Here is a 20,643-nt window from a genome sequence, read left to right on the forward strand (position 1 = left end):
TTCAATTAGACAAAGCAGCCAAATGTAAGACAATTAGGACCCAGAGAGGGAGCAGTCAAGGAATTATTCCCTTAAATCTGATCCATTTTACAAAGCTAGCACTAATGAGAAACATCAGGTTTTATGCTTTTACACATAAAAAAATCTGTGAGAAGGGAGAATTAAACGGCTGTGATGAGATTTCAAATGAATTTACAAAGCAGCTGTTTGAGAAATATTTAACTTGGATGAGTGACTGCCCATGTCAAATGAGGACACCGTCAATTAATCTGAACTGATGACAATGTCATACTTTTATTAAAAAGAGAATCACTGGAACAGCTACAGGCTAAACTGTGACTTTGGGGAACAGTGTTTGGGCTGAGGGGCATGAGAAATCGCTCCCACAGTGGCGATACAGATGAGATGAAGGTGACTGTGTGGCCTCTTGTTTGATTAAAGCAGCAGCAGGACAAGTTCACTTTTATCTTGCAGAATATTGGTTTGAGGCAGTGTGGGTTCAGTTGGAGATTGCAGAGGCAGTGCAATTGTCTACAAGTTACAGATGCAGCCTTGTGATCAAAAGGTCAGTGGTTTTAATCCACAGTCCTCCCGGGGGAAAGGCGGATGGGTAAATGAGTAAATGAGTAATGCCGTCACCTACCTCGACCACTTCCATCAGCATGCCCTCAAGCAGACCACTAAACTCCAAACTTTCCTTGTTGAGCTGCAAAGTTTCCATCATGAGCACAATGCATCTGCCAAAAACCCATCACGTTTAAATCCAAATCTAAAGAGGGAATTTCTTGGATCAAAGGTGCATATAGGAGTGAATACAGTGCAGAAAAAGTAATGGCAATATTCCAAAGTGTTGACATAATGACATCATGTGATGTACGCTAAGTACACACAGCAACAACAAGTGGGTTTGACAGTGGCTATATTTTATTTTTAAAAAAATCTGAACCGCTGAGTTATTGTTATTTTTTACAAAACTAAAACCAATATTTTTCTTAATATTTGAAGGCAAACTTATGTTTATGCTGACATATAAAACTATAACACTTTGTTTGTTGAAAATGAATGTTCCTGAAATTAATAAAATATTTGTCAGTATTTGGTCATATCTTCATGAATAATTTTTATCTCAGAAATACCCTGATACATTGTGATACTTTGGAGCAAATCACTTATTAAGGTGGGGCAAGTGACGATTTCTACAGTGAGCCATGAATCCTGTGTGATTCTGCGGAGCCTAGCTGAACTATACAGGAAGCATAGAGATTTACCTGCAAATCGAGCTGGTCGCTGTGAAACAGCTGTTGCTGTGTATGTTAAACATCTGACACTCATCAGACCCACAGCTGTACAAGAACCCCCGTGCACTCGCTCAGTTCATTTTTCCAACGCAGCGCAGAGCCTGACCCTCTCAGCCTGTGCCTGAGCTGAAGTGAAGTGAAGTGAAGTGATTGGGTTGAGCCTGAAAGTTAAGGTTGTGAATCACAAACTTGTTCAAACCGTAAAATACATCACAAATTTCTGATAAACATGCCAACACAGGAAGAAGGTCCTGTGGAAGGATGGATGCTTCTTCCTAAAATAACAGGGAGGTACATTTGGTTGCTACTCCAGGTCAGACTTCAACTAATGTTGTCATGAATTCAAAGTTCAATGCAATTTTTGTGGCCAATGTATTTTATTCTTCTCTGATTGACATTATCAGGACTCCAGCTTCCTATTTTTGTCCCTCTGACCAAAGACTTGGTCTACGCAGCACAGTAGTGGGTGGCTCATTAACATTGAAAGACCAGGCTAGCCCTGCTCTGGAGATGAGAAGTGCTTTTCTTTTTTTTTGGAGTCTGCTGTGTCACTGGTAAATAATGAGACTTTTTGTAATGTAAGCCCCCTGGGCAAAGTGGATAAGTAACCCCTATTCATGAACTTGTTTTCCTCCAAAGACCAAGTCTCAAGTTAACAACTCATGCTGATGTAAACAGATAATGTTAGAGCACAAACACTTGAAAAATTGTCACACAAAGAGATTCAAGACAACTCCTTTTCTTCAGTGTGATGCTTAGCGAAGCTCAAATCAAGTCAAGTTTCATTGTATTTATACAGCCCAAAATCAATCAATCACTCAATCAATCTTTTCATCTATAACATACTGATTATCAATGAGCCATTCTTCAATATAAATAAATCAAATAAAGTACTGCAACACACATCGACAAAATGATGAAAATTTAACTTGAGTTATCTGCAAATTGTTCGATTGTGTTTTGGGATTTAAACAGATTCCAGCTGTCACTCAGTCCCTCCAGGAATTTCACATTTTCTTAAAGCCATAATTATTGTAATTGAAACACCCCTGACTATCTAAGGAGGAGCAATGTTCAGCTATGGATTATTAACTATTCATTTCAGCAGTTCAATTACAGAGTAAGCGGATCATGAAAAATGTGTCACTTTATCACTTTACTGAAATAGCCTGTTTGATTGTTGCCAAAAGCCTCAAAACCTGTATGCCTAAATTTCCCTTAAGCCTCATTCATGTGCAAAATGAACTACAATTTTTATTTCAAGTCATCTGACTGACACACATCTGTACAACATCCAAGAAAACACAGGATGAGGCATCATGTTGCAGTTTAAATACTGGCTGACTATCTGCTGGCCATATTTTACTATCCATGTAAAATAAGGTCTGAGGGAAAAATAATGTACCTTTCTTTTCATGTTCAAAGGTTTCAGTGTTTTACCTGACTTAGATGAATTATCAGCTTCTACAAACTACCTTCTTGGCAGTGTATATTAATTTTCACTGTATATATTACCTCCGTCCAGCTGACTAAGAAACACTAATTGGAATCTAGAAGCAAAATAGAAATACACCTTTGCTAAAAGTGGGTTGCACAAACAGCCGTCGGTATGTGCAAGCTGTGTAGCTGTTGTCATGATTATCCATGTTGTTGATAATGTATTCATGAAGTAACTAATGAAGCCCGACCCCACCTCCAACCCTCAGCTCATTTCCAGGCAGTGGTGCCGGGTTTGGCGGCGGGAAACTCGTCGTCTCTTACACGTAACACTTCATCAGAGCTGCTGAAATTAAAATCACAGCTATGGGCTCACTCCTGTGATACGCAGGATATAAATTACCTCGCTGTATCCTTGTTCCTTATAATTAAACTGCCAAAGCCAGTGCTGAAAAACATCCTTCTCAGCATTATTTAGAAATATGAATTTACTGTAAATTGAAAAAAGAATAGTCCCTATATTTGCTCCGTTTTAATACCGTGAGCAATTTGTAGTTACCCTGTGGTTCTATTAAAACAAGTCACACTCTAAATGGGGTTTCGCAGTTCAAACAAATGACTGTCTATGCGACGCAAATAGTGAGATGACGAACTAGGTCAAAGTGTCAATACAGGCCCACAACACGGTGAGAAATCATGGAAAACATTTAGGCTATATTATGCAAATTACCATAATGGCTTACGATTGAGAACCATTCACATGAGCACGAAGAAGAAGACTGCAGGCAGCCAGGAAGAGAAGTTGGGCTGTGCAGTGATTTTGCCATAAGACTAACAGTTCTGCGTTCCTATAATACCCCTTATAGTTTTACCAAACACATCCATCACAATCAAAACAGTGGTGGAGAGGTACTTGCATTAGTATGGGGTGGGTGACATGCTCCTAATATAATACGATATTTCATGTTATTTCTGCAATAATATTCTTGATAGTACAACAAAATACTGAAAAATGTTTTGACTATTAATTTCAAGAACAGACAATTGCAACAAAATAAGTGTTATAGTTATGTGAAGTTATATAAACATAGCTGTTTGCCCTCATATTTCTGTGGTTTGTTGTACATCTGATGTTTTATAACCAAACCACTTCCACACAACTGAAATTGCTCCCCTTTTTGGAACCAACTAGTTACGTACGTAACTACGTCTCACCGTTGCATTGTGTAAAAGTTATGATGTCATTGCGTCAACAAATCGGAACATTTCCATTATCACAGCTAAGCTTAGTAGGGTTTTCCCTGCCATTATTAGACTGATGCGCAGCACCCAAATGTTTCCTCACAGTGTCTGAGTCAAATAAACGCAAAAACCTATCCGAGTGGAGCGAGAGTGCATGTGTGCGATGGTGAGGCCGACAACTGTACACCTGAGCAGAGTATGACGGTAGCAGTACAGCTGTGTGAACGTAGCAGTGCTGAGTGTGTATAGTTTTAAGCTGTTAACTCATCTACACCTGAGCAATTCTCCCCTGTCTAGCTCACCACCTGCTGATTAAAGTGAAGGGGGGTTAAGCCAGTAGTTAGTGACAATGTGATAGCTTAACTAACCCGAGCATGCTCACTTGGTCAGGTGGACTGACCTTTTATTCTCATGTTAGTGATGATCTCAACTGCTTGTAAACAAAGAACAGAGAAATGTCAGCCTGATGAGTTCGGCTAAGTTTGTAACATTTATTGTAACTAGTCAAACTCTTGTAAAGTTAGCTGCTGGCTTTGACAACAGACCCCCTCCCAAACCAGCCCCACCTCCCTCTGCCTCAGGTAGAGCGAGGCCAACCCGTCCACCCCGCCCCGGAAACCGCAGCACCTATGAGCCCTCCAGAGACTTAGATCTCATTTTTACATTGCAGCTTCTCTACTTTTAGTCACCACTTCAAAACAAGCAGCTGTAAGCATAAGAGGAACATTTCTTGAGTATCATATGCATAGCAAAATTATTCTTTGAATCATCACAGAATCCAAGATGTATCCCACAGCTACAAGAGTTGTATCATGACAATTTTCATGACTTTCAATAAAAAAAAAATTGGACTGTCAAAAACTAAATATATGAAACTCCACCAAAAATTCTGCATTAAAACAACAACAAAAACACTGATATTCTGCGTATCACAGTACAATAAGAACTTGTAAAGAATCAGCATGGTTTCAACATAAACAGTTACTCTTCAATCCTGCAACAAATACTGCCTCACCACCGCCACCCTCTGACACTGCGCTTCCTCCAAACACTGGAGTCTCACCTTCAGGCAATTTGTCTGAGAGACTGCAATTACCTGCCATCTCTCACCAGCAGGGGCCACGCTCTGGCCTCGATGTCAATCAAAAGGCTCATCTCATGTGGAGATGTAAACACAATTGACACAAACACGCACATCCTTACAGTAGATCTCTGACCCCGCTCCCCTCTACAGTATCACTACACACACACACACACTTACTGTACACAATGCTGTCATGTAGTAATAAGTCACAGGAGGCTGTTCTGCTCTGTTTGGCATTATTCTTGCCGGTTTGCACTGCCTGACAGGAAGACAGCCAAGAATCATGGAATCAGCCAGCTGGAGAAAAAAAAAAAAAAAAAGCTGCGGCAATGCGTGCGAGTTATACATGAAAAATGGCCCTAACAATAAATGCCTCTATAGTGAAAATACTATACACACTCAGCAAGTACAGTCCGCACATTTTTACTACAATGCATGAATACAAAAGAGGACAGGAAATATGTAAGTGTATGCAACATGACACGCAGCTGACTTTAAACTCCATCCAAAGATAACTCACATCTAACTCATATGTATGTCCGCATAACCAATAACAATTATCATTTTGTAATACTTTACAGGGAAATACATCAGTATCAGACAGCATTTGCCATCTGCTGTCTGGTCGTTGGAAGGATTGGTGGACCAAAAAAAACTAGGGGGGGAGGGGAATCAACCTAACCCTAATGTTGGAATCCATTCATTAAGATATGACAGTTTGGCAAGTTAGAAAAACATATGAATGCAGTCATTTCTATGTATATTCAGAATCATACACAGTTTTAGAGAATGAGTACAATAAGTTCAAATATAGGCAAAGCATCATCACTTCATTGTCTATAAGAAACGGTTTACTCTTCAAATTTAAATTAAATAATATCCTGTGCTATCATAATTAAATTCAACAGAACAACTGTAAGTCTGATGATTATATTTCCTCGAGTTGTTCCTTCCTTGCCTTTTGACTGCATCCTCTCTGAACTGCTTCCAGGCCTGCCTAACTTAATTAGTTGTACCAACGACACACACAATCCTCACTTACAGCTAATCAAACACTGGGTTTCAGGCAAAGTTCAAATGAACAATTTCTTCCATGTTCTAAAGTTATGAAATGAGTCAGATTCCTCACTCGATGTGAGTAGGACAGTTAGCTGCACAGCGGGAGCATTTTCAGACACTGCTGCTGAAGTGTACAATCATTTATGACAACACTTTAATGTGGAAGTTGCACACTGTTTTCTTTTTAGAACGTTTTCATCTCTTCTCCTGACTTCTTCACTTCCACTGTTAAGCACATCATTTTTACTGAATCTATATGCTGTTACACACTTTAAACTTTCATTTTTTTACTCCCAGAACCTAATTTTAGCTGAAAGATGGTCTTTTTACACAAGGGTTATTATTGATAAATCACAATTAAAGTACACAAACAACGCTAATTGTGAAAAGAAATTAAATGACTAATATAAGCTTATATTTAAGTTTTGCTCTACGGGCTTTGGTTTTCAGACAGAAAATGAGAATCCATTGCAGGAAGTAAGTGAAATGGTATTATAAACTGACAGGTTTTCCATCCACGATAACCTTCAAGGCTGTGGTTAGCTCATTGAAATACCAGCAAAAAACAGTTCAAATGTCAAATGGAGGCTTTAAAGTCCCAGTCTGACATTTTTTCATATGCACAATTAAGAAACTGTTTTCTAACTGATCATATTTGAAAATTCGGGCCACGTTCCAGAGATGTGTTTAAAAACACTGCTGGTGTAAAAACCTTTAACAGAATTATTGGGTTTATTGTGTTTGTATTAATTTCCATTTTAAATAACCTGGCAGTTCATTTAAATGTGAGATCAGGTTTCAATCTTGTGTATTGTTTAGTCGTTTGTATTTTTAGCACGTATTTTTCCATTAAACTCTGCCTTGACATGCAAATATGATGAGTCATCAGGAGTGTGCTGCACATACGTTACAGCCAGCCAGGGAGCCGGACAGATGTGACATTTCCAACAGTAGGATGATGGGAAATTACGAGAGCTGTTGTTCTACTGCGCTCTCATCGCTCATTCTCTCCTGTCCCCCTCCCCTCGTTCTCCTGTCTATCCACCCTCCTTTCCTCCACCGTGTTCCCTCTCTCTAATGTCTCTAGTCAGATACCGAGTTCTGGGATAAGATGCAGGCGGAGTGGGAGGAGCTGGCTCGACGAAACTGGCTGACAGAAAACGAGCAGGCGCAGATTCCCTCTTCTGTCTCTCCGCACGAGAAGGTCACTATCATTAAAAGGTTTCAATCAGCATGTACAGAAATTTGTCCTGATGACGCTGATGTAAAAATCCTGCCAGCCTCCATAAACAATGGATGCATGCCTACAATTTTACTGTTAAAATGAGTTAATGAGCAAATGGTATGTAAAGGAAGTCTACTATACTTTGACTTTGAGAATATTTTTGTGAAAATAAACCTGACTCATGCATGCTTATTTTGAAGTTCGCTGATTAACATGTTATATCTCATTTGTTTTAGAGGCTGTGTCACAAATCATTTATTATGTGGTTGACTACATGTTGGACACTTTAATTGAGTGTTTAATTTAATTTATAGTGTTTAAAACCCTCTAAAATGTGATAATAGAATGAAAAAAGTAGTGTATATGGCATGTGCACTGCTATTTGCTAATAAATCCAAATTGCAATGCACCATATTTTGTGGATGTAAAAAATTACCACTGCACAACATGATTATAATTATGAAGGAGGGTCCAATTAATGAATGAGTGAGCAACGGAGTGATTTCAGAAACAACTAGAGATTTAAAAACAAGTTACTGGAGACTTATTGTCACTGTGAGGTGGCCAGACAACCAGTGGGAACACTAAAGCTCCTTTTCCACTGCCAATACCGGGTAGGCTCGTCTCAACTCCACCTGTGTTTTTTCGTTTTCCATTGGGCAAAAGTTGGGGATAGTACTTGGTACTATTTTGGAATCACCAACAACAAAAAGGTAACTTGAAAAAGCTGTAGACCACTGATTGGTGCATGTGTGACAGGGAACATCCTGCACAAAACCTCTATTTTTAACTAGCCAAGCTACTATAGGGGCCGTGATTGTTTTTAGACAGTGGACAGTTCAAGTAATATAATCTCACAAAACCACACCATGAGTTTGTGTGTCATGTTGAAAATGATGTTATGGTAGTTTCATTCCGTGTAGCTAGAGTAACAACGCCGCATTTAGGGGCTACTATCGGCAGTGGAAAACAAAATCCAGAAAAGTAACTTGTACCAAAATCCAGTAGAGTAGAGTGGAGCCAGTAGCAGCAGTGAACAAGGGGCTTGAGGTCACTTTAACTTAAACAATCCACAACTTTCACATTTAAATTTTTGTATGGAATAAACAAATGATGCATAATGTCATGATTAGTTTATGCTAAACTAATCATTTTCTGGCTTTAGTTTTATACTTAATGCACAGAGAAAAGGGTGGTATTGATCTTCTCCTCTAACTTTTAGCAAATAGTCCAATCAGTGAATCGAAATGTCAAACTATTCCTCTAAAGTTGTCGCTGCTCGTGGATCGTTACAAGAAAATTGGGAAAACCCAAGAGAAAAACAAGACAGAAAGCTTGCTCCAAAGAAAACAGAAGCTGCCAGCTTCAGCTGCCAGTGCTGTGCAGCTTTGAAGTTTACACAACAAATTTAAAAAAAAAAACTAATTCAACAAATTGGTTAGATTTTACTTAAAATATATCAAATGATCAGATTTATGATAAAACAGATTTTCCTTAAATTAATACATATAAATAGCTTTATAGTACGATGTAATACAGCCTGCAGTCAATCTTATGTGTGTACAGCATCAGAGTGATATAAAGTAACATTTGCGAGTTTCACAGGGCAGGAGCATGAGTCGAGCGCTGTACTTCACACATCACCTGACCTTCTTATTAGGAAATCATGTGAGATCAGACTTCTGGGCTTTCTGATTGATCCCAGCGCTGTGCTAGTTCTTAAAGAAAAAAAACTGTTTCAAAGTCATCAGGCTCACAAGCATGGAACACACCAGGGTAATCACAGTTTGAAAATGCAAAGTTTAACATTTAAAGAGAACAGACAAACCCCGGGGAGCTGAGCCCAGGTTTGATGTGAAGCAGAAAAGATCGATTCCTGCTGCAGGAGCTTTGCTTAAATATACAACTACACAGGACAGATGCCCTGGTTTGCATTTAAATATGGACGAGAGAAACTGACATTGCCACTGTCCCTGTTTTTGTTATTTTTTGCTGACAGGGTTACTACTTCCACACAGATAATCCTTATAAGGACTTGCCTAATGCGTTCGACGAGGGACGAAAGAAATCTCGGGAGGGAGACTTGCCAAACGCTGTGCTTTTGCTGGAAGCGGCCGTCTTGCAGGACCCTCATGATTCAGAGGTGAATTTATTCAGTACACACAAGCACACACACTTTGTGTTTTTTCCTTATTTAACCAGTCAAAGTAACCGTGGAGGCATTCATATTTAAAGATGGGTTGTGTTTTGAGAAAGGAGGTAGGTTAGCTTGCAGCAAAGATGGCAAATAAAACAACACCGGTCAATTACACAGGATCAGTCAGGTTTTTTTTTTAGCACAAACCCAAGGTTCATGTTGTGAGTAGCTACAGAGGAAGAATGTCTCACTGACCACAGGCTATGTGAAGCAGATTTAGTGGGGAGCGCCCACAGGCTCGATGCTGATTGCCTGTAAAGGGCAAGGGATTTTTTTATTTTTTTTTTTGGTAAAAGAGTTGTGTACTGTAGCAAAAACACTCAACTTTTCTCTTGATGAGAATTTCCATTTGGCCAGTGAGCTGAATAATAGCTCATTCTGCAGGGTTTTTTTCTCCTTTTTGTGTTCTCCCCATTTCAAAAGAAGTGACCTCTCTGCAAGCTGAAAGAGCAAAGCCTTCATACGAAGTACTTTCGAAATCCCCTGGAATATACAGAAATGTGCCAGTTATTCCGAGGAGAGGATTATCCCGCGGTGTATGGAACTAATACGATTCCAGAATCCCTTCTAGGGCGCTTAGTGGCTTATTGCCCCACTGTAAGGACCTCTGAATCATTCAGAAATAATTTCGCCCCTCGTTTCAAAGGCTGGAACAAAAAGGCATCTGCAGAGATTAGCTTTAGAACAGGTTATTAAATGTGCCCTGCAGAGTAATCTGGTAATCTCACATTTTGGATTTTTGGTTATATCATTGTCTGGCCTCTCGTGTTGGCACACAGATCTGACCTGCAAGACCTCGAACACCCAAATTTAAAGTTCATAGAGAAAAAGCTCAACAGTATCCTTTAGAGTGGAAGTCATTAATTACTTAATGAATCTATTTGTCAAGCAACAGAAAATCTGCATAATAGCAATCCTCTGTGTTTAAAGCATCCATCCATTATCTATAACCACTTTATCCTGAACAGGGTCGCGGGGGTGCTGGAGCCTATCCCAGCTGACTGATTCAGTTTCTGTGAACTGACTATTTCATAATAAAATCATTTAAGTTTAAGTAGGTTAGGAGTATCATTTTACTTTTCATAGCGATAAGGCATGCTTCATCGCATCATCCCTGGTAGCTTCTTTGAATAATAAATGGCTTTCTGTTGCTTGGATGATTTAGTGGAGTATCTCAGGACGACACGCCAGACTAAACACCTTGCCAGAGTTAATCATAAGTGTGTGCATGCTTGTTTTACCTCAGGAACGTTTTAATTACAGTGAAGTTGTGAATGTTTAAATGCACTGCAGCTCTTCTGTTACGAGCCGTCTGAAACACTAGCGTCAATCGTATTCGGCGTTCCTGCTGTGTTTCAGCCCTTTGAGGACCCAGGCTGCTGCGTCCAGGTTTCCACCCTGCTGTTTACCGTTACCTGTATTTTGTTTCCCTGCAGGCTTGGCAAGTGTTGGGGACCACCCAGGCTGAAAATGAGAACGAGCAGGCGGCAATTGTCTCCCTCCAGAGGTAATGAGAAACAACTGCATCTCATTCCCATTTAAATTCCAAAATAAAATCGCTCGCAGACGAGGAAGAACTGTCAGCTGTTACTGCTCAGAAACACCATATGTTTGCACAAGTGGGACGCTGCGGAAATGTTATGTTCAAAGATGGAGCCCGGCGCGTGAAATTTGCTTGAAAAGTTGCAATGAACTTTTTAACAGCAGCATATTCAGCTAGAACAAAAACAAAGGCACAACTAAATGTGCTATATTACCAGCCCAAACAAAAATGACCTCACCATTTTTGTTTTCCTGTTATTCAAGTTTTTAAACTATCAATTGGAGAGACAGTTTTGGCGATTTTGAGTCCTAAAATAGAGACACACCACATGGATAGGGATCACACAGAGAGCCAGGTTAGGAACACAGTTCTCAATGGGAGGTGTCCCACTTTCATTCATAACACTGCTGAAGCCAGAAATTGCACCTATCTGGGAGTGTGAACACTGACAAGTCAAAGGAAAACACAAGAGAAAGCCATCCAACAGAAACCATCCCTCCACCTCAAGTGATGTGAAACACTAAAATATAATTTAACTGCTGTTTTAAATTAATGGATTACAAATGAAGCAAAAAAAATCTGTTGCTGCAAGAATCTCAGTTATTCCAACACACTCGTGCATATTCCTTAAAGATGCCGTAAAGTAGAAATTAAAATGAGTTTTAAGTTCATCACACCACACAAGTATGGGTTGTTAACTACCCATCCCAATTTGAATGAAAAAAAAACGCCGACAAGTATGTTAAATTAGGCTTTGAAATCGTGAGAAAATCATCAGTCTTCTCTGCTCTGAGACTGGGGGGGCGTGTCCCCTGGAGGACCTGAAGCTCCGCCCACTCGCTGGAAGGTGTTCAGTGCTCTGTATGACAGTCGTGTGGCTGCAGTTCTTTTCCCCGCTAAGTGGTTCGTCTGACATCCAACCTCTCGGGTGACTTTATGCATGATGTCCCACTGGCACTCTGTCTCTCTGGAGGTTGGAGCAGCCTGCTTTGGGAAAACAGAATAGAATTAGAATTTATTTGTCCAATGAGTGAAACATACAGATGCATATAAATGAAGCTTGTCCCCCTGAGCTGTAACACAGGAGTAAAACTGGACACCAGAGACAGCAGACAGCGAGCTCTCCGACTACTTCTAACGCACCTGCATTACAATAGTGGAGATAATAAGAGCGGAGGAGTTGATTTAGTTCTGTAACGACTGCAACATGCACAATGCTGCATCACATCGCATCAATTCGTTATATCACGTCAATTCAAACTTTGAACCTGCTCAGGTCGAGCCGAAAGTCTTTCTCTTTCACTGATGTCCCTCCACATCCACCTCCACCTCCATTTTGCGAAAATACCGTTATTCTACACCGAGTAAAATCACGTTAGCGGTTTGCACCGCGGACTAGGTATAGCAGAGTTACCTCTGGAAAAGTTATCGAGTGTAATTATAACAAGGACACAGAGCTTATGCTGAGTGGTGAACTGCTGGCGGTAGCGGACGGTGCCGGTGCGTCCGGAGAGTGAACAGCCAGGAGGGCGATGGTCGGTTATATAAACCGTCTGTGGGCCAGCTCGGTGACGTACTGAAGCTCGCTTTTAGCCCCGCCTAAAAAAAAGCTGAAGATGGATGAGAAACTGTTTAACGGTCTGAGTCCACATTTCGGTGCGACAAAGTTTTCAAACTTTGCATGCTTTCAGCAACTCATTTCCCACGTATATAATGTATTGAGAAGCAAATGTTGTCATTTGCTTTACAGCAACTTTAATACCATTTAAACCTCAGGTAGTTTGAATTGTGTTTGTTTTACTTAGTTTATTATGTAATCACTCCATCTGTGAGGGGAGTGTTTTGGTATGAAGTGAGATTAGATGCTTAGCTGGCATTAGTCCTGTTGTTGCTACACTGGCATCACTTCAGATGGCGAGCATCATGTTAAAATATTGCTGTATTCTGTTGTTTTTTTCAACACATAATTAAATAATGCCAGACAGATTTTCAAAGAAAAAGTTTATATAATATTGAAAATATCTTCTACAGAGAGTCGACAGAGTTGCTTCGTTCTGCTTTACCATGGTTATGTTTTACCGCAGCTCTGTGAAAAACACTTTTTGGAGTGCTGTGAATAACTGAGGAGGCAAAAGTGTAAATGATTTATGGTTATTTTATGTTTATTAATGGACAGGCAGTCCTGTCTCTGGAAAACAAGGTTTTCTGATCACTCTAGACCTGAAAAGATCGGGATTCTTCTCAACCTGGTTTGAAGGGGAAATTTAACATTTTGTCCCAAAAACACATCCCTGTGGGTATACAGTGTATTTTAGGGGCCTCAATCAAAGATTATGTAATCTTCACCAATAGCACTTTTCAGTGGAAGACTGAAATGATTTGGTTTGTCTGAGATTATGATGGTTTTAAGGAAGTTGGCACAACAGCTGTAGCAAATCTGGCTTGAAAATTATCTTGATGAAAGCTAAATCTTGTTTTGGCCTCTCCTCTAGTCTTTTAACTAATCCAAGTCAAGACAGTTCTGTTCGTCTTCCCTTTTTTCAATTGCAAAGGCCAGCGTACATCTCAGTGGCAGTCGTCCACATTATATAACTGGTGATATAACTTCAGGACACACTGCAAACACACTCTCCGTCACTAGAACAATCACCGAGGGCGTTTTTGCCTAAATACAAAGCTTATTCAAATCATTCAACCCTGCATCTGTGGGCAGCATGAAAACCTGGTTCTCTGCAGTGGAGGCAGAGCAGGAGAAGTGTAGCTCATCCATCCTGACCCAGAAATCATTAGCCTCTGCCTGATGTTCTTCTGCTTTGGCCTGTCCCAATTAATATCCGTCAAATTGAGATTTCTCTTTGAAGTGCAAACCTTACACAATCTCTCCTCTCCAATGCCTGGATCCTGTCTCCATCCAGGTGTTTGGAGCTCCACCCAAACAACCTCCCGGCCCTCATGGCTCTGGCAGTGAGCCTGACCAACACCGGTATGCGCCATGATGCCTGCGAGGCCCTGCTCCGCTGGCTGAGACACAATCCCAAGTACAAGCACCGGCTGAAGGGCAAGACGCACCTGATGGGTTCCCCAAACTCCCAACGCAGGATGTCTCAAGCTCCCAACATAAGCAAATACGAAGGGTAGAGTATTTAAACTGTACACGTACTCCAGACCTTGTGAAAACTGAGACGTGCTTAACATCAGTGTTGTGTTTACAACGTCTTCAAAATGTTCAAGTGCTGTACGAGCAACACGCTGATGGGCTCTGAACTTTTAATCAACTTTTACAAAAACTACTCGTTTCCACAATGACCACTGACCACATGCTTCTCCAATCTTCAGATCACAAAGTTAAGCCCCTGCAACAAGTGGAAATTTATTGTTAAGGAAGTGGAAAGAAATGTTTGGCTATCTTAATTCGAGCTTTCTTAAAAAAGTAGTAATGGTGACAATAAATATTTAAGAGCGCATTTTAGAAGACTTTAAGAATAGTTTTGTCTTTGCTAATAATACAGTGGTGATGGATGTTTGTGTATTTTCATGATCAATTAGTCTGCTGATTAGTTTAATAATTAAACAACTAATTATTTAATCTGTAAACCATAAACCACCATGGGTTGGGAAAATGCAGCGACTTCCTGTATGTTTAAATAATTTCACAGAAAATGTATTAAATCATGGTATATAGTGATACTGTGATGTAAAACTACACATGCAATGACAGGACCCACCTCTACATGAGAGCTGTAGCAAAGCTGGATTTAACTTCCAACAATGACAGTGTGAGTCGAGACACCCATGTAAAATCTAGTCAAGTAATTACTGCCTGAAAAGGTGAAGATGGTGATAAAGGTGTAGAAGGTAACAAAGACAAAATAAACAATCTGTAGTTAAAAGAGACATGAGAGTTTTGAATTTACATTAAAAAAAAAAAAAAAAGCCTCAACAGAATTTAGGCCATTTCTAACAGCTTATTTTCAATGACCATTGGACAAACATTTGAAAGATCATGTGCATGCAGCACATAATCTTGTGCAGTTGCACACTCAATAACAAAATCTTTACCGGGACTTTCAAAGTCTCTTTTTTTTTTTACTTAAACTGCTATTACTCTGTGACACAGATAAAAATATATTTCAAGGTCTCACATAAGTACAGCTGGTTTTGGTACAATTTCACTGGCGAGGCAGCCGACATGGAGCTACATGTATCTGTCAAACCTCTCTGATTGTTGTAGAAGGCCGGCTGACTGTGTGATGTTACGCCCGATGAATGAGGTTGTTACATATATCAGATTTAAAAGGCTCCCAACGTAAAGCAGCACTGAGTCAAATCATTAATCATCTAGTCTGTGGGAAGAGCTACCAGTACCACCCAATCACTGTGGTCGCCCCGTTAATCCATGCAATATCATATTTTTCATTTGTGCTGCACTCTTCATCCCTCTCTTTCCAGCCTCATTGTCTCCTCACTGCACCCCTTTTCTCTCACTACTAACCTTGCTTTACTCTCCCCTTGTTATGCCCGACTCGGTGGAAACCGAGATGAACATGAAAGGCAACCCCTCTCTTTGCCCAAAAGCTAAGGACCAAATGACCACTGAGGCAGAAGAAGCTGTCAGACAGCAGTCATTTGTTTCATTTTTATACTTTTAGGCAGTGCTTCTCAAACTGAGGCTGCAGAGCCACTGCAGTGGGGGGGGAGGCACACATGACAGGTGATAGATGTATTTAGTTGGCCCGAGGTGAAGCAAACTTAAACTTTCCACTAGAAAATACAATACAAGGATCGATAACGCGACAGCTTCCAGGCTGCTATCAATAATTTGCACAAAATAAGACTACTATTTCACAGAGGATGTACTTGATTTACATAAACTAAACAAATCTCACTGCTTCAAAACTGCTAGTCCTTCTTTTACACAACCCTCTGCCCTTTTCTAACTCGTATTGCTCTTCTTCACTCCTTCACCTTCCTGTCATCCTCCTCCTTTCCTCCACTGCCTCTCATTTTCTTACACTCTACGAATAAAAGTTGACATGAAGTACAGTGCACATCAGAGCTCTGCATTCTCAAGAGTGCTCACTCAGCAGCCTTAAATCACTCTAATCCTTATCTCTGTGTGTGTGTGTGTGTGTGTGTGTGTGTGTGTGTGTGTGTGTGTGTGTGTGTGTGTGTGTGTGTGTGTGTGTGTGTGTGTGTGTGTGTGTGTCCATAGCTCCCTGCAAGCGGAGGTCAAGGAGCTCTTCCTGGAAGCAGTTCAGCACAACTCTGACATCATTGACCCAGATTTGCAGACAGGCCTCGGGGTGCTCTACAACCTCAGCGGAGAGTTCAACAAAGCTGTGGAGGCTTTCAACACGGCCCTGTCAGTTCGGCCCGAGGTAGGAAGCTTCACCATAATGTATATTCTGAAGAAAAAAAAAGAAAATATATCTGATAATATCACGAAGATCTTAATAAATGGATGGACTCCACATGTCACAAATTGTGGGGTACACGACAATAAGTTCTCTTCAACACATTTGAGTAAAAATACTTAAGAGCACATGCTGTGCGACCTGTTATTCTCACTCAGCACAGAGTCTGTAAACAAACTTACACACCTTTATAAAACAAGGTTTGTAAATATTGTATCTATATTTTGACAATTCTGCCACCGATCGTGTTTCGAGTCGGCAGCGCAGCCGTTCAGAGCCACGGCTCTCAGGACGAGGCTGACGCGCCGGCTGTAAACTGTGGCTGTGAACACGTGGGGTGCTCTGGATTCCGTGCAGAGTCAACATGTCTGACAGCTGGTTGACTCCAGCTGGCATGGTATTATGCCAATGATGTAAACTGTGCCTTTCATGAAACGCTATTTATGGCTGATCAGAGGTTCATTCAGATACTCGCAGATGATACATATTGTTACTGTTTGTTTTTGGCCTTGTAGGAAGCCTGTGATGCTGGCTGTTTGCACATCCAAGCTGGTGGATGTTGACAGGCTGCTACATGTTACAGAGAGGCTTGTGGAGACATATGATCATTTCAGGGTGGTATTATATTGTCAGAGTTATTCTAGTATATTAAGTATCTTAAAGATAACTCCTTTGTCTGTGTTAGTTATTATTTACTGTAATAATGATGGTAATAAACTCTGAAACTACACAGTAGTTGTCTCCAAAAGTGGCATTACAAAAATCCCATTCCATCTGAATGAAAATTGAAATATATAATAATGATTTTGGCCCTGAGAAGGTCTGTCTATGTAATGTTCAGATAAACTACGTGTCTTTTGCAAATCTACAGAATAATATCCTACGCCACCGACTAAAGGTTCCCCTGGTCGATTTATAGCCGTCAGTCCAAGCCAATAGTCCAGGCCGAAGAAGAATATAAGAAGTAACATTGTGCTACATTACAAAGAAATACAAAATTGTAAGAGTCAGCCATTCAAATTTATTTTTACAAGACTTGACCACAAGCTGTGCTGCCTGTTAGCAACAATGCTAACGAGAAGTCATGATTCTGAATGTAACGGAGCGACCAGCAAGGAGACAACATTTAGTTCATTTGTTTTAACAAAGCAGCAACCAGCAGTGACGTCCCCCGTTGGTTTGAGAACGGCCGTTATGAAGCCTCGAGTTTGGAATTTGCCCGGCGCCATCTTGTTGGTCCCGGTAGTGGTCATATTTGGGTTAGCCTGGGGGGGGGGGGGGGACGAGCGCAGGATCTGACTCGATCTGATTGGAAACCTGACAACACGACGTCCCGCCCACCGATAGCCGTAACCTGACTGCACCGCAGGCCTGTCAATCAAACAGACACACCTTCCCAAAAACGCCGCTTTTTGAAAATAATTTTATAATTAATGACGGGATTATTCTCACATGGACGGCCAGAAAACTAATGTGGAAGAGTTAAATTAGCAAATGACATCCAGAAAACGTGTGACTTTTTTATTGACTTGTGAGAGAAGTTGAATGGGAGTGTATGGAGGTGGAGGCTTTTTAGAGCCACTCAAAGTTTCAGGAACTTCCGTATCAGCCTCATCTTTCACAGCCGGAAGAGACGAACACTTTTATATACAGTCTATGGCTTCAACACAGTGTTTTACACTACTGACAGTCAGGGCGGAAGAGGACCTGCACTCTGTGTGTGTGTGTGTGTGGAGGGGTAGGGGGGGGGGGGGGGGGGTTTCCTGCAACTAAACAACTACTGAAAACCTGTTCATCGTTAGATGACGCTTAATGGACTATTCGTGGGGAAGCAATACACACATTTTGCACATCCTGAAAATCTGCGACCTGCCACAGACCACATCTTCCCAGGCAAACACATAGAGCAGACATCAAGCCCTGAAGCATGTATACAAATATAACGAGGAGACACAAGTATCAAGGGAGAACTCATGCAAACAGACGCAGTGAGTCGTACCAAACTGTCACAGCAATATGCCAAATGTGGCCTTGTGAACTCTTGACTGGCACGCATACGCTCTCGCTCATGATCCAGCACAAGAGCAGAGCGAGATACACTGCACACGTACACATTTACACAGAAAACAAACAAAAAAAAACAGGCTAACATGCAAATTTCCTACGAGCAGATAAAACAAATACAAACCAGCAACTTTTCTTCCATGCAAATCAGCCTCCGTCCTCCCAGGGCTGTCCCAGGCCGGCATGAATATTACTCCCTGTTAAATCCAACCTCCCACATTTGACTTGGTAATATGCGCTCCCCTGCTGGAAAAATAGCAGCACAAAGGGAGATAATTATATCCCGCTGCTAGGCTTAGCCAGAGATGAAGGACCCCTATACTGTAGCAGGCCATGACCTCTGTATGTGTCTGTCTACCTGCAGGTGGGAAACAACAGCAAGGACATCCTGTGTGATGTAACTCAGCTCTCCTTAAATTACCCTTGTTGGGCTACTTTATAGCAGGAAGCTGCGTCGTGATCTAAAACACCTCCTTGTTACTTGGGGCTCAAAAAAAACCAACAAAAAAAAACAGAGAAGATTATAGCTTGCTGATCTAGCACTGTTTTGTCACGCTGTCACTACAGCTACAAGGTTGAGTGTTGCAAATACGCCTCAATAATTCACCTCTACTTCCCTTGTACTTTTCTGTCAAAGACACTGTTAGATACTTTTTCAGGTCTTTTAAAGGTGGAAACACTCAACAACTAAAGAATACTCTCAGAGATGATGCTCAGGACTTTATATATATATATATACAGAGGCATCAGCATCTGACAGCTGTCATCATAGTCATCTTTACTAAAAACAAATCCTTCACTTGTCCCTCTGTTCGTCCTCCATTCAGGACTACTTGCTGTGGAACCGCCTCGGGGCCACACTGGCCAACGGGGACCGGAGTCAGGAGGCGGTGGAAGCTTACACAAGAGCCCTGGAGCTGCAGCCGGGATTCATCAGGTCCCGCTACAACCTGGGGATCAGCTGTATTAACCTAGGGGCACACAGGTGAGTGACCTCGGGCTGCAGGAGAGCAAGCTGCTCTTGTCTGATGCAGTGCTACTTAGTGTAGCACCCAAAAGGAAAGGTCAAGAAGTTCAACAAGAGAAGGGGGACCGTGTACAGAGTTTAATATTTGGAATCAAGACGCTCTGACCTGATCTGGCCTCATTATGTATTACGAAGAAAAGTATCACATCTTTGCACTGAAGGCTGCAAAAACACTTGCTTGAAAAGTGACATAAACACTTTAGCGAGTATTAAACTTTCGGTTGGTTAAATTTCTGTAAATCGACTCATCATTGCAGCTCTAATTGAATTCACAAAATGTGTGACTTGGAGCACGCAATCTCTTGAATTATTTATCTGGTGTGGTGAGCAGATTTCTATCCATATGAATTCATCCCAGTCGTAGTGATATTTCCCAAATACCATAATGGGAGCAATCCTGATGCACCTGGCAGACAACATCCAAAAGGCAATGCGATTCTCGCCAACATCAAAAACCCTTCACATTTCAGCGATGCAAAAGTGCACACGGGGATTCAAAGCTGCAGGAATGTGAAGCAAGCCGAGACCGGGATGTGGTCAGGTCCGGCGGCCGCAGCAACCAAGCACACAGCAACTTAGCAAAACACATCATGAGAAGTTATCAAAACAAAGCAAAGCACCGACCCTGGAGAAGAGAAGCAGGGGGAGAGTTATTGATCATCATGGAAGAGTTGAGACAGCAAAGACGACGAGGAGGGAAATCTTCAGGGATGAAATGACGGTCAAGGCTAACGACTGACGTGACTAACTTTAAGTTGTTCCTTCACAAACTGTACTGAAGCACATGATGGACCGCTAGCTGCTACACTAGTTTATAGTTCATAAAGACCCATTAACGCCACAGCTGTGGCATTCAGTAGATGGTTTATTATTTATTAAAGGAGCAGGTACAGTAATAAGTGGCTCAGGTGTTACTGTGGATTAGATTTAGACTGATTATTGGAATTGGTTAGATAGCCTATTATAGTTCTCAGGCTGTGTTAGGTGCAGTGTGGGGGACAAAAAAAAATGTAGGTTACCAAATAAATAAATACGTTTTTGGTAATTAAAAAC

The 20,643-nt window shown here is 41.1% G+C and overlaps 1 protein-coding gene across 2 annotated transcripts in view; it reads left to right on the top strand.

Annotated features, from left to right (window-relative positions):
* The window catches only part of pex5la (peroxisomal biogenesis factor 5-like a), an 88,120-nt gene that overhangs the window by 61,075 nt on the left and 6,402 nt on the right, over positions 1-20,643 (top strand). For both annotated transcript variants that reach the window (XM_069150016.1, XM_069150017.1), the window contains 6 exons: positions 7,208-7,324; positions 9,345-9,488; positions 10,979-11,049; positions 14,001-14,219; positions 16,298-16,463; positions 19,391-19,548. In XM_069150016.1, the coding sequence (XP_069006117.1) occupies positions 7,208-7,324; positions 9,345-9,488; positions 10,979-11,049; positions 14,001-14,219; positions 16,298-16,463; positions 19,391-19,548 (875 nt within the window). The remainder of the gene's footprint in view (positions 1-7,207; positions 7,325-9,344; positions 9,489-10,978; positions 11,050-14,000; positions 14,220-16,297; positions 16,464-19,390; positions 19,549-20,643) is intronic.

Source organism: Embiotoca jacksoni, unplaced genomic scaffold (assembly GCF_022577435.1).
Source record: "Embiotoca jacksoni isolate LCO1_2020_lvr unplaced genomic scaffold, fEmbJac1.0.p SCAF_16, whole genome shotgun sequence".
NCBI classification, from domain to species: Eukaryota; Metazoa; Chordata; class Actinopteri; family Embiotocidae; genus Embiotoca; species Embiotoca jacksoni.